Consider the following 13,450-nt stretch of genomic DNA (forward strand, 5'->3'; position numbering starts at 1 on the left):
TCCCTGGCTCAGCGCCAACCATTTTGCCTTTACAGTTGGGAGCCTGCAAATCCTGCCCCCTCACTGAGCCTCAGTTTCCTAATCTGTGAAATGAGCTAAGGTTCCCAGTCCTGACTTCATGAGCTTAAGGGTAAGAGTCTGGTAAGAAAGGTGAGAGTAGGGGAATGTGTGTCAGAGATGGGGGGACCCTTAGAGATCATGCAATTCAGCTTCCCCACCACCCACATTATACAGATGGATTAACTAAGGCTCACAGAAGGCAGGGGCTTGCCCAGCTTCCACAGCCAGGCCAGGCAGCACTGGGGTCTCTGGACGACTTTCAGGAAACCAGGTTCCCATCATCCCATACTTCTGGGAAACCTGGCTCATGTTGCTCCAACGTCTCCTAGGCAATGAGTGCAGCCAGGATGAAAGTGGGGCAGCCGCCATCTTCACCGTGCAGCTGGATGACTACCTGAATGGCCGGGCCGTGCAGCACCGTGAGGTCCAAGGCTTCGAGTCGGCCACCTTCCTTGGCTACTTCAAGTCAGGTGTCAAGTATAAGGTGGGTCAGGTCCCACTTGCTTAGGCAGCAGGGAGATGCCCCAGTGGCAGGGCTCACCAGCATCCACTTGACTTCCCACCTTGTGTGGTGGTGTCGGAGCTCAGGCTTTGCAGTTGGCCAGTCCTGGACTTATATTCTGGCCCATTCCTTGCTGTGTGATCTTGGACAAGTCACATTCCCTTTCAGAGCCTCTAGTTTCTTATCTTAAAATGGGGAGAAGAAAATTCCCCAAAACTTCATAGGGCTGTATTCCTTACCTCAGTGGCCAGGGGTGAACCATGGATAGAAACCCAGCCCTTCTCACAGGCCTGGGAGCTTGGGCCCCAGTTCTGCCCCTGTGTCCCTTGGTTCTTGGGCTCTGCCAATAGTGGGACCTTGTTTGGTCCTTGAAAGGACACTCTTGGCCACTTCCCTCTTCTGTTCATTGCAACCCCCTTGAATTTGAACCCTCAAAAGTCTAGGAGGTCACAGAGCTCTTTTCCCTAAGTCCCCAGCCAGATGGGGCTGAGCAAAGCCAAGCTGGCTGGGAGCCCTCAGAGGCTGTGCTCCGATATGCTGCGTGATCTCTGGTAAGCTGCTTGGCTTCCCTATGCCTCCCTTTCCTCATTGGTTATACAAGGATTAGTCATACCTGCCCTATGGGGCTGGGAAGAGGATTTGGTGAAGGGGTAGGTGGGAAATGCGTTGCATGAGGCTTGGCTCCTTGGAATGGCTTGGTCAGGATAGGGAGGGGATTGCAAACTTTCACAACTAGATGGGCCTTCATGTCAGAGTCCAAATTCTTCATTTTACAGGGTGAAAACTGAGGCCCAGAGAAGTTAAGCAGGTGGCCCAGGGTCACACAGTGCATTGCTGCCAGAGCTCTGACCAAAACCCAGGTTTCTTTACTCCTAGCATTCTTTCTACTACACCAATCTGCCTTTCACGAGCAGGGTTCTAGGATAGGGTTTAAGCTATGACTGTGCTGCAGTTATGCCGTATGAGCTTAGAGAAGTCACTGTCCTTCTCTGGGTTTCAGGGTCCTCTGTGTCAATGGGTGCAGTAACCCTGTCTCCCTGGGTGAGGCACAGGATGATGAGGAAGTGCCAGTGAGGCTGAGATAGTGAAGGGCAGGGTGTGGCCTGGGAACTCTACATCAGCCCTGGGCTGGGTGGGGCTGGGCTGGATTACCCAGAAGCCTACCCAGGCCCTTTCCATCAGTCTAGAGCTCCTCCTGCTGAGCTGCCCAGCTTCACCCTCTGGGGCCTTGGTCCCTTGAAGAAGGAGAAGTGAGAAGGTTGGGAACCAGGTCCCAGGGCTGGAGAAGGACCGGGTCTTTTTGTAAGTCCTAGAACAGGAAGTAGAAAGAGCACTTGACCAGGAGTCAGATAGATTGGGGTTCAGTCCCAGCACTGCTACCTGTAACTGCTGTGAGGCTTCAGGGCAAGTCATGTACCTCTGGGTATGTGCAATCACACTCCCCATTCGTCATTCATTCAACAAACATTTGTTGAGCCCTTGTAACAACAATGCCTGCTTATTGTTGCCTCTGTGTGGCAGGCACTGGACCGGGCACATACATTTTCCATTTTAAGCCTCACAACAGTCCTGGGAGGTAGGTAATTAGAACTCCATGCTACAGACCAGTGAACTTGAGGCTGGCGGAGGTTGCATAACCAGTAAGCGGTGGAAGCAGTATTCCAGCCCAGGCCCATGCTCCCCGGACTGTGTGCCAGGCTCTGTGCTAGGTGCTGGGATCCCCTGATGAAGGAGGTGCATTCACTTGAAGGCTCCCCAAGAAGTGGGGGAGACTAATAGGGTCATAAAGGGTCATAATCCTGTGAGGCCAGGGGGTGACACATGGGACACAAAGGAGGGAGCGGTCAGCTCTGCAAAGGGTTCAGGGCTAGACAGATGAGTGGGAGTTTGCCCATCTCTCTTGCCTCAGTTACCTGCTTCTTAGGGGATAGTCTGAGGATCTAACATTGGTCACAAATAGGAAAGTTCTTGTATATGCAAGAAGGGCAATTACTTTAGACGAGAGAATGTTGCAAAACAGGTGACAGAATGTTGCAGACCAGATTTTTAGCACGAAGTAAGGACAATAAGAACTGCCACTGTGTATTGAGCCTTTACTACATGAACTCATTTAATTCTCATCACACCTTTAGGGTGGGCAGTCATATTCCCATTTCATAGATGAAGAAGCTGAGGCTCAGAAGGGTGAACTCACTTGCCTAAGATCACATAGCTAGTAAATGCTGCTTATCATTTAACACGTGGATACTACATTCTATGTGTCAGGAACTCTTCTGAGTGCTTGACTCATTTGTTTCACCCTATGTATGAGGTGCTTACTAGCATTAACCAACCCATTAGCCCTATTTTAATTGAAGGAGGAAACTGACACACAGAGAAGTTAAGCAACTTACCCAAGGTTGCATAGTAATGATGAAGCTGGCGTTCAGACCCACTCTGCCCACTCCAAAGCCCGTGTGTCTAGCACAAAGCTGAGTTCAGAGTAGACATTTCAAGATTCCCTGGATTTTGATTTTAGCTTGGGGGGTGCCTGGGAATTTGCATGTTTAGCAAGCCTCCAACCACCCCGCTCCAGGTAATTTTTGCAGGGCTTTCCTGGACCACACTCTAAGGAACACCCCAGGGTCTGGGTCCCCCACCTGACCCCAGACTCAGGGCTTCAGTCCTGAAAGGCTCTGACTTGTGGTGGAAATGCGAGGTCCAAGGCAGGTCCTGTTTCCCGCCTTGTGCAAGTCCTCCAGCTGCCCCCGCATTGGCAGGCCCAGCCCAAGGTTCTCTGCCAGCGCCCTCATCAATTATAGATCCCCAAGGAGCAGGGCTTGTTATGCAAGACTTGTTTCTGTGAAAGCCTTCTCCTCAGAGCCAGTTCTGTCCTCCTGAATGTGAGGGGGTGTCAGGGAGGGGCCGCAGAGCCTCCAGAAAGGGCTGTCATGGGGCCTGGCCTGGCTGGCTCTTGACCCCCAAATCCACAAATAAAACTTATGACATGGCGGTTCTGATTCCCTTGATACAGGTGTTCCTCCTCCTTGACTCTCAGATGGAACCCTAGAGACTCCCCCGGGGCTGGGTTATTTGAAACCCTTTGTTCAAATGAAATCTGGACTGGGCAGAGTCCTAGGAGCCCCTGGACCTGAGGAACACAATCAAAAAACTACTGAAGCGCTAGAACCTTCCCTTCCTCCCTCCCATTTCTTAGATAAGGAACCCTGAGTTTATAGGGTGGTGAGGACCAGCCTCAATACATCTTTGTTTTATAACCAGTTTAACATTCTTTTTCATGTAAATAATTTTTTTTCTTCTTCTGATTATAAGAGTAATACAAGCTTATTATAAAAATGTCAAATATTACTGAAACATAGGTTTTAGAAAGTAAAAGCCCCCCATGATCCTATCCCTGGATATAATCACCATCTATAATTCAATATATAATTTCTCTCTCTTTCTGTGTCTATCATCATCATTTTAATTTGGCAAGCGGAATTTTGTTCAAATAACTTGATGCCAGTCTCTACCCACCTTATGATCAGACCATTAAAAGCAACAATCAATCAATCCTAAAGATTATAGTAAAAATTAAAAAAAAGCAAAAACTAATCCCTACCCCCTTTTTAGATCCACAAAGACCTTTCCTTTAGTTTTTGTTAACTAATTTTTCCAAGTCCGATGTCCTAAGACAAAAATGTTAGAGTAGTTAATTAATCAGGAAACTCATGTCCATAATCATTAGAATTTAAGTATTCTTTTTAAAAAATAAATTCATACACAGAGAATTTATGTAACTGAGATTTACTACATGAAACAACCCTTTTCTTTCTTTTTTTTTAGAAAACTTTTCTACTTATTAACAGCAAAGCTAAAAGGCAGGCCTGAACAAGTAAAACATTTGAAAGTCATATAAAAAAAGGAAAGTTAACGGTCTTTTTCTCCCATCTCCTCATGTCCTCACCTCTGAGGAATCAGTGGAAACAGTCGGTGTATCCTTGCAGCACCTTTTGGAAAAGCCTTTCGAATCCATTGCCTTTTTACCCCTAGCTAAATTAAGTCCCTGGGTCATACTGCCCACAGACGCTCAGGAGTTCCAGGGCGGACAGACTTGGGCAAGGCTGGGGGCAGACTTGGGGGTAGAACCTAGCTCTGCCACCAAGTAGCTGTCACCCTGGGCATAGTGCTTAACCACTATGAACCTCAGTTTCCTCACCTGTGAGGTGGGATGATAAGAGCCCCTACCTCAACGACTGGTTGTGAGGACTGCATGTGCCCAGCCTCTGCCACTACGTGCTCAATAAGTGGCAGCCATTGCTGTCAGTACTAGCTGAGTGCAGGGTGAGCTGCCCTTCCTCACCAGCTCCCTGGCAGAGTGGCTTGTTTACATGGCTCCCAGGACACAGTGTCCTCTCTCCTCCCATCTCTCTGCACGTCCCCTCCACCAGCCCCTCTGCTCTGCTCTCAGATCCCAGGTATCAGTGCCCTCCAGCCTCTGGGCAGACCCCACAGACCTTGTGCCTCACCCAGGACCTCAACCTCTTTCCTCCCCTGAGTGTGGGAAAAGTCACTTTCTTGTCACTCAGTTGCGATGACAAAGCCAGGAGTGGAAGCCATGATTTTTTACCTCCTGCTCCACACTGAGGACATTTATACAGAGGGACCAATCCACAGCTCCTTTTAGCAGGCTCTTAAAATATGACGGAAGGAAAGTAAGTCAGCTCTTTGGCTGCCCCGGTGAACTGAAGGAACTCTTGAAAGGCCTCATGCTGGTACCAATAAGGGACACCAGGGGACACTCCAACTACTAGAAACGGGAAAAAACAAGTCTTGAAAAACTTTGCTCTGAAGAGTAGCTTGTGCCTCCTCCCGTCCTGGGGGCCCCTGGTGACAGTTACTATAAGCGAATCTCATGTCAGGGGAAGAGTGTGGGCCTTATAGATTCAGGCACACCTGGGCTCGAATCTCCAGCTCCACGATTTACCAGCCTAAGATACTGAGCAAGTCCCTTCTTTGCCGCTTACAGATGAGGATAATGATATCTCCCTCATAGATGATGCATGCAAATGTATGCCTGCATGTAACAGGTGCCCCATTTAAACTGGCTCCCTTTGCCTCTTGCCCTCACTGAGCCTCTGAGGTGAGAATCAGACTTAGCTTTCCTCTGAAAAGTGGGGCAGGGAAGAGGGGCTGGATTCAGTGGCTGCATTTCTGCCCTAGTGGAAACCGCTCTACCTCCACCCCCATGATGCATGGAGCAGGGATATAAGTACTGGACCTGGAGCAGGAAGCAAGGTTTTGAGCCTTGGCTTTGCCGCACACTTGCTGGGTATCCTTGAGTAAGTCACTTCACTTCTCTGGGCTTCAGTTTGTCTGTGAGTCAAATGAGGTACTCCTAAAAGACCTTTTCAGCCCTGATTTGACAACCCTGGGGGTTTGGGACTGGTCAGCGGTGGTGGCTGCTGCAGGAAAGCCCTCTGGAAGGCCTCTTCCTTTCTCTTGGTGGCAGTTGCAGACTGTGGTAGAGCAGAGGGTTGTATCTCCACTTCAGAGAAGCCTGAGGCTCAGAGGGGGAAATAGAGTTACCCAAGGCCACCCAGCGTTATAGTGGCAGGGTAAGTACTTATACCCGAGGTCAGTGCTCTGTCCTTACCCGACACCCCAGTTGCCGTCAAGTCAGTCCCAACTCCTGGCAACTCCGTGTGTCAGAACAGACTGTCCTGCACATGGTTTTCAGTGGCAGAGTTTTGGGAAGTAGATCAGCAGGCCTTTCTTCTGAAGCATCCCTGAGTGGACTTTAACCTCCAGCCTTTTGGTTAGCAGCTGAGTGTGTTAACCGTTCATACTACCCAAGATTCCAACTGCTGCCTCCAAAAGCACAGTCAGGTGGGACTGATGTGGTACCGCAGGAGGAGGGAGAGAGAGTGTGGACTGGAGCAATCCTAGAGGACTTGAGAGGAAGACTAGAGCCTTAAAGGATGGAAGGATTTGGATTAGCACTTCTCGAAGTGCAGGAGCTGCGGGCTGGGTGAGATGAGAGAAGTGGTTTTTGATCTAATAGGGTAGGGAAATGCTGTGTAAAGCCAAAGGCAAGCAAGTTTACTCACCATAGGACTTCCCAGAGCCTTTATTATGTTCATGTGCACCATGTATCAGTCAGGGGCGATGAGTAAGGAGCATTCTCTGTGCTTATTTGATCATGGGACCCTTTACTTACAGAATATTTTGGAGGGCAACACCTTTAGGAAATGTTGGTTTTGAGAAAGGGATGCTTGTAGCTCTTGGACCCAGGAAAGTGTCCCTGGGGGGGTCTTTGTGAGTGGAGTATAACTGAAAGGGGTGATAGCAAGGTGCTGGTGATGGGAACCTGTAGTCTTGCCACTTTCTGGCTATGTGACCCTGGCACATTTTGTTCCCTTTCTGAACATTAGTTTCCTTCTCTGAAATGGGGATAAGAATGTTCCAAGCACAAACAAGACAATGGATGTGAAGGTTCCATGTTGACTACAGTCAAGGAGTTGCTGGAAGGCCACTGGTCCACAGAGCAGAATTTCCTTCAGTGCAGTGCTGTCCCTCTCCTCCATACCTTCTTCCCTGGACCGTGTCCCCCGGACTGACGCTATCTCCTTGACCCGACAGAAAGGAGGCGTGGCATCAGGATTCAAGCACGTGGTACCCAACGAAGTGGTGGTGCAGAGACTCTTCCAGGTCAAAGGGAAGCGTGTGGTCCGTGCCACTGAGGTGCCTGTGTCCTGGGAGAGCTTCAACACTGGTGACTGCTTCATCCTGGACCTGGGCAATGTGAGTCCTCTCCTGCCGTTTCCCGGGGAGCACTGATGTGCTTCTGACCCAGGCCTGACTCTGAGGAAGGAGATAAGCCCATGTGTACACACGTGCTCTGTGTATGAGCCATACATTCCTGCAAAGACCCATGTGCAGGTGTGCCCAGTGTGCATAGACTCCCACACATGTAGATTCAAGCCTGTCATACACATGTGCACAGACCTCAAGTACACACCAGGTGCACAGTGTGCTTGAACTTTGATTAACACACAAGCTCCCTGACATCTTGAATTCATATGCATGTTGTGTACCAGTTTATATATAGTCACACATTTAGGAGTACTTGACTGGCATGTGCAAAAACTATAGCTCTTAGCCACCATGCATGGACCATGTGAACCATGATGAGTGTGTACACGTATAGATTTAGGTATGTTTAGGGACCCACATGTGTATGGTACACATATAGTCACACAAGCATGTTTGTATATGACCCACCTTACAGATGCTTGATGTTTTGTATCCATTTGCCTCACAAATCCACATGAACCCATACCAGCAAATGTACATGGCCAGACATGCCACCTCAAACGTCATGTGCATATATACATGTAGTGTAAAGGCTGTGTAAACATAAACACACTTTTTTAGTATAAGCTTTTTATTAAAGTATAGTAGACACACAGAAAAGTTCATGCATCCTGAGTGTACAGCTCAATAGATTTCACAAAGTTAATCCATTCCTGTAACCAGCCCTGGATCAAGAAACAGAACACTACCAGTCCCCCGGAAGGTCCCTCGTGCTGTCTTTCAGTTCCTCCACCCCCAAGGGTAATCACCATCCCGATTTTCCACAGCTACAACTACATGCAGAATGTGTATATTGCCTGTTTATGAACTTTAGATACATGGAGCCATGCTCTGTATGTCTGGCTTCTTTTGCTCAACATTATGTTTGTAAGATTCATCCATGTTGTTGCATTTAGTTGTAGATTGTTCATTCTTATTGCTGTGTAAGATTCAGTTGTCTGGCTACACCACAGTTTATTTATCCTTTCTATTGCTGATGGAGTCCTGGTGCCATAGTGGTTAAGAGCTTGGCTGCTAACCAAAAGGTTGGCAGTTCAAATCCACCAGCTGCTCCTTGGAAACCCTACAGTGCAGTTCTACCATGTCCTGTAGGGTTGCTATGAGTCAGAATCAACTCAATGGCAATGGGTTTTTTTTTTTTTTTTTTGATTATTGATGGGCATTAGGTGTAGTTTCTGGCTTAGGGGCTGTTATAGGTAGCACTTCTCTGAACATTCTTGTATAAGTCTTTTATGGAAATATGAGTGCATTTCTGTTGGGTATACTCCTAAGAGTGGGATTGCAGGGTCATCGGATATAGGTATACTGAACTTTAGTAGCTATAGCCAAATGGTTTTCAAAGGTGACTGTACCAAAAAGGTGACTGTACCAAAAAGGTGACTGTACCAATTTACATTCCCACCAGTGGGCAAATGTTTTTATACACATTCTGCATGTAGTTGTAGCTATGGAAAAACACACATCCCCAGACATGCACTCACATAGCCTGGAGTACGTGGATCACACCCATTGTACATACTTGAGTGTATATACATGCACACTGTGCCAGCCCTCATCTGAGCAAACACAGAACAAGGGGGCACGCCCATCCTCAGAGCCTTCCCCTGGCATGCCAGTGGGGGGCTTATATGACATCTTGGGCACTGCGTAACGTGGGATCTCTATCTTACAGCAAATTTACCAGTGGTGTGGCTCCCAGAGCAACCGATTTGAGAGACTGAAGGCCACACAGGTGTCCAAGGGCATCCGGGACAATGAGCGGAGTGGCCGGGCCCAAGTGCAGGTGTCTGAGGAGGGCGCCGAGCCTGAGGCAATGATCCAGGTATCTACAGCCACATCCAAGGCGTATGGGGCAGGGCTGGGCATGGGGATAGATGCTCATGACTGTCTTCCATTCCACAGGCAATTTTGAGGTCAACTTGAGGGAAAAATAGCTCTTTCTTCTTCCCTCTAAGACAGTTGTTTTTGTTTTTTGTCCATTGAGGCATTTTATGTACACGTTTGTTTTACAACCCTAGAAAAAGAATCCCAGGATTTTTCCTCCCATATGTTTTTGTCGTGCTTCTCGTGGTCTGTGATGCCGCCTGAGATCGTCAATACGGTGAAACCAAACAGACAGGATGGGAGCAGGTTATTCTGCCACTTTTCTAGATCTTTGAGTTGCACATCAAATCTGAGGTAGATCACTCCACACATGTTTAACTTGCTATCTTACTCTGGGGTTCTCCAGAGGAGCAAAACCAGTGAAACATATGTATAAATATATAAACAGACGTTTACTTCAAGGAAATGGCATATGCAATTGTGAAGGCTGGCAAGTCCCAAGCCATGGATCCGTGGCAGACTAGAGACCTCTGCTTGCTCATGGGGCTGTGGGGGCTGGTGAATCCAAAATCTGTAGGTCAGGCAGCAGGCTGGAGTCTTCTACAGGCCTATGTCCCAAGAACTGGAGGCTAGGCAATGAGAAGAGTGCAGGGTCAAGGGAGAAAGTGAGCTTTGCCAGAACATCCATTTATATACTGGAGGCAGGCCACGCTCACATCAGATCACAAAATGAAAGATGACTCTACATTACAGAAGAGTTCCTGCCAAACCACTGAAAATCATAGCCTTGCCAAGTTGACACATAACATTAACCATCACACCTGCCTGTGGTTCACAACAATTTTCTCAACTCTGTGATCGTTAATGATTTCGAATTCGCCAAAGTAACCACGCTTCATCATCAGAGTTAGAAACCAAATGATGACTTTTGGAGCACGGCCTGATAAGAACCTGGTGTTTGCCTCTCTTCTCAGCATTGTTCATGCTCTTTAAGAGTGTTGGCCAGGATGTTCATGGACACCATTATGGCGGCATGAAAAGATGGACAATTTGCTTTTTACCAAGTGGGAACTGCTTAGAAGTGGGGAAGAGCAGCTTCCTGGGCAACTCCCAGACTCCCCTGAGAAGTGGAGCTAGAATCCTGGGACCGTGGTGCATGCTGGGAATTGTGAGCCACACCCTCCAGCTGGGAAGGCCAGGTCTTCTGGAAGGAGCTGAGGTGGAGGGTCTCTCAGCATTCCCTGAAGGCAAGCCTGCCACTGAAGTCAGATCAGAAAGACACAACTGAGATTCAGACCCTGCTTTCCTCCTCTCACTATTCCTGGTAGTTTATGGCCCACTTAGTTAACTGCATGATGGCACTGCCAGGCATTGTGCTTTGAGGACACATCAATAGAGGCAAAGTGTACCAGAAAAGGGAGGAGTCCATGAGCTTTCCTCCATGCCGCTTGGATTCCACTTATCTGGGGCTTCCAGTCCTAGTTTTTAGGAAGAATAGAAATAAACCATGTATCTTGAGGAAGGTGATTATTATGGGGAGGAGGCTGGACACCAACCATGGCATGGGAGGGGCAGTAGTTGTGGCTATTGAGGCTGGAGGCAGCCCAGAGTAAAGAAGTAAAAATAGGCTCTGAAGTCATGGGGATCTGAGTTCAAATCCTGTTTTAGCCACCTAATAGCTGTGTGATATTGAGCAAATGACTTCCTCTCTCTGGACTTATTTCCTCTTCTGTAAAATGGGAATGATAATCTGTTCCTCCTAGAGGGGGTGTGAGGTTTAAGCGAGGTCTTTTAAGGGCATGTGGGAGAAGGTGTTCAGTATTTGTAGTTATCATTGTCATTATTATTAGAAGGCCTAGGAGGAAATAAATATAGTAAGTATCTGAAAAGTCCCTGAGTAGTGCAAATGGTTTGCCCTCTGCTACTAACCTAAAGGTTGGTAGTTCAAACCCACCCAGAGGCACCGTGGAAGAAAGGCCAGGCAACTGCTTCCATAAAGATTACAGCCAAGAAAACCCTATAGAGAAGTTCTACTCTGTAACACAGGGTCATCATAAATCAGAATTGGCTTGATGGCAACAGGTTTTTTTTTTTTTTTAAATACCTGAACGACCATCCTGGTGACAGTAGCTGCTGTGTTCTCTCAGAGCTCCTGAAGACAGAGAGACTGAAAGGGAAAGACTTTTGACAGGCAGGTCTGGTTGAGCTCACCACAACAGGGGGCCTAGGAGCAGATGCAGGGCATCTCTGGAGGGGAGTACTGCCCCATGGGGAAGGTTGCTTTGGATGCCTGAGTGGACCCTGCCTGTCTGAGGAGTTCCTGGGGTGGCGGGGTGGGGAGAGGAGGCTACCGGGAGCTCATGCCACGCCCTCTCACCATCCTCCATCTCTTGCAGGTGCTGGGTGTCAAGCCGGATCTACCCCCAAGTACCGATGACACAGCTAAGGAAGATGCAGCCAACCGCAAGCTGGCCAAGCTCTACAAGGTTAGCAGTGGATATCTGTCCCCCTGGAGCCTGGGGTTCCACTGCCGTGGGACCTTGAGCAAAGCATCCCTGGGGGGGACCTTGGCTTCCTCATTTCTCCACTGGACACTCATGTACTTCCTTTGCCTTCCTGCCCTAAGAATAAGACAATATGATAAACTGCAGACATACCCGTGTCATGTTCATATGCGGGATCTTGGGCAGCGCTTGTTCTCCCACTGGGTCTCAGTCTCTTAGTCTGCAAAGTGGGCGGAAGGACGATACAGTCAACTCTGTAGTATTTCTGGAGTGTAAAGAGATAACTGATGGGGACATATCTTAGGAAAATAATTGGGGCAGTACTACAGAAATGGGTGTGTGTATGGGGGTGGGTTATGTTTAATCACTTTATAGTTTCTTCCCTGTGGTTTTTAAAACTATCTTGAAGCTTATCTTGAGCCAGGGAAGTTTTGCCTCTTGTCTGAGCTCTGAGAGAAAGCCTGGACTAGCCCGTTACTCTAACATTGTACCCTAGGCTTATTTGTGGTAAATCAAAAACAAAATGAGAGTGTAGATTCTCATCACCTCCAAAAAAACCCATGTTATTTATGTTTTTATGATTATAAGGTTATACTTGTGTATCGTGATCGATACTCGAGAATATAAAATGAAAATTTTAAGATAAACCCCATTGCCGTTGAGTGGATTCCAACTCGTAGTGACCCTGTGGGACAGAGTAGAACTGCTCCATAGGGTTTCCAAAGCTGTAATCTTTGTGGAATCAGACTGCCACACCTTTCTTCCATAGAGCCACTGGGGGGTTCAAACCATAGACCTTTCGGTTAGCAGCCAAATGCTTCAACACTGCACCACCAGGACTCCTAGTTTAAGATAACCAGTGTTTAAAAAAAATAAAAAGTGTTTTAATTGCAGAAGTAACAATACTCAATATAGAAAAAACTAGTGAATACAGAGGGTATCCCAGAGAAGAGAATAATAGTGGCCTCTGGAACAAGTTTCCATGCTTACAGGTTTATTTTTTGGGTGAATTTACATGCAGACATCTTTCTGCGTCTAGTTACACTTTTCCATCTCTACACCTGTGAATGGATCCAAACTATTGAAGCTATTCTCTGTGGCTTTTTTTTTTTTTCCCTCACAACATAGTCAGGAATATCTATGTTTACAAATAGAGATCTACATGTTCCTTTTTTAACAGATGTATAGTATTCTATTTTATAAATGTAAGAATTTAAGCAGGTCCCTAATTGATGGACATTAAGATGTTTCCACCTTTCCCCACTGAAACAATCCCTCTTGTGCACTAAGTGTGGCATTAGGGCAAGTTCCTACACATGGGATTATTGAATCACAGACCATATAATGAGAATGCGTCAATGACTAAAAATACTGGTCTGGAGTCAGACTGCCTGGGTTCAAATCCCAGCTCTGGTACTTCCTAGCTGTGCAAGTTACTTAGCCCCTCTGTGCTTTGGTTTCCTTATGGATAAAATGCGAATGGTAATAGAACCATCATAGGGTTGTTGCAAGGATTAAACGAGGTATATGAATTGCTGATAACAGTGACTGTCACATGGTAAGTGTTCAATAAATATAGAACAATTACCATTTAAAGTTCTGATACCAATTGCTAAACTGCACTCCAGAAGGGATCCCAAGTTACCATCACCAGGCATATGAAAGTGCCTCCTTACACAGAGCCCTCTGGGTATTGTCAGTCTTT

The 13,450-nt window shown here is 47.3% G+C and overlaps 1 protein-coding gene and 1 pseudogene across 3 annotated transcripts in view; one reads left to right on the plus strand and one right to left on the minus strand.

The window, feature by feature from the left end:
- Positions 1 to 13,450, plus strand: part of GSN (gelsolin) — a 69,546-nt gene that overhangs the window by 39,257 nt on the left and 16,839 nt on the right. For all 3 annotated transcript variants that reach the window (XM_049897233.1, XM_049897231.1, XM_049897232.1), the window contains 4 exons: positions 390 to 544; positions 7,184 to 7,345; positions 9,090 to 9,239; positions 11,638 to 11,727. In XM_049897233.1, coding sequence (XP_049753190.1) covers positions 390 to 544; positions 7,184 to 7,345; positions 9,090 to 9,239; positions 11,638 to 11,727 — 557 coding nt within the window. The remainder of the gene's footprint in view (positions 1 to 389; positions 545 to 7,183; positions 7,346 to 9,089; positions 9,240 to 11,637; positions 11,728 to 13,450) is intronic.
- On the minus strand, positions 9,432 to 10,265 carry LOC126083445 (40S ribosomal protein S15a-like; annotated as a pseudogene).

The sequence above is a fragment of the Elephas maximus genome, chromosome 9, assembly GCF_024166365.1.
Source record: "Elephas maximus indicus isolate mEleMax1 chromosome 9, mEleMax1 primary haplotype, whole genome shotgun sequence".
Lineage (NCBI taxonomy): Eukaryota > Metazoa > Chordata > Mammalia > Proboscidea > Elephantidae > Elephas > Elephas maximus.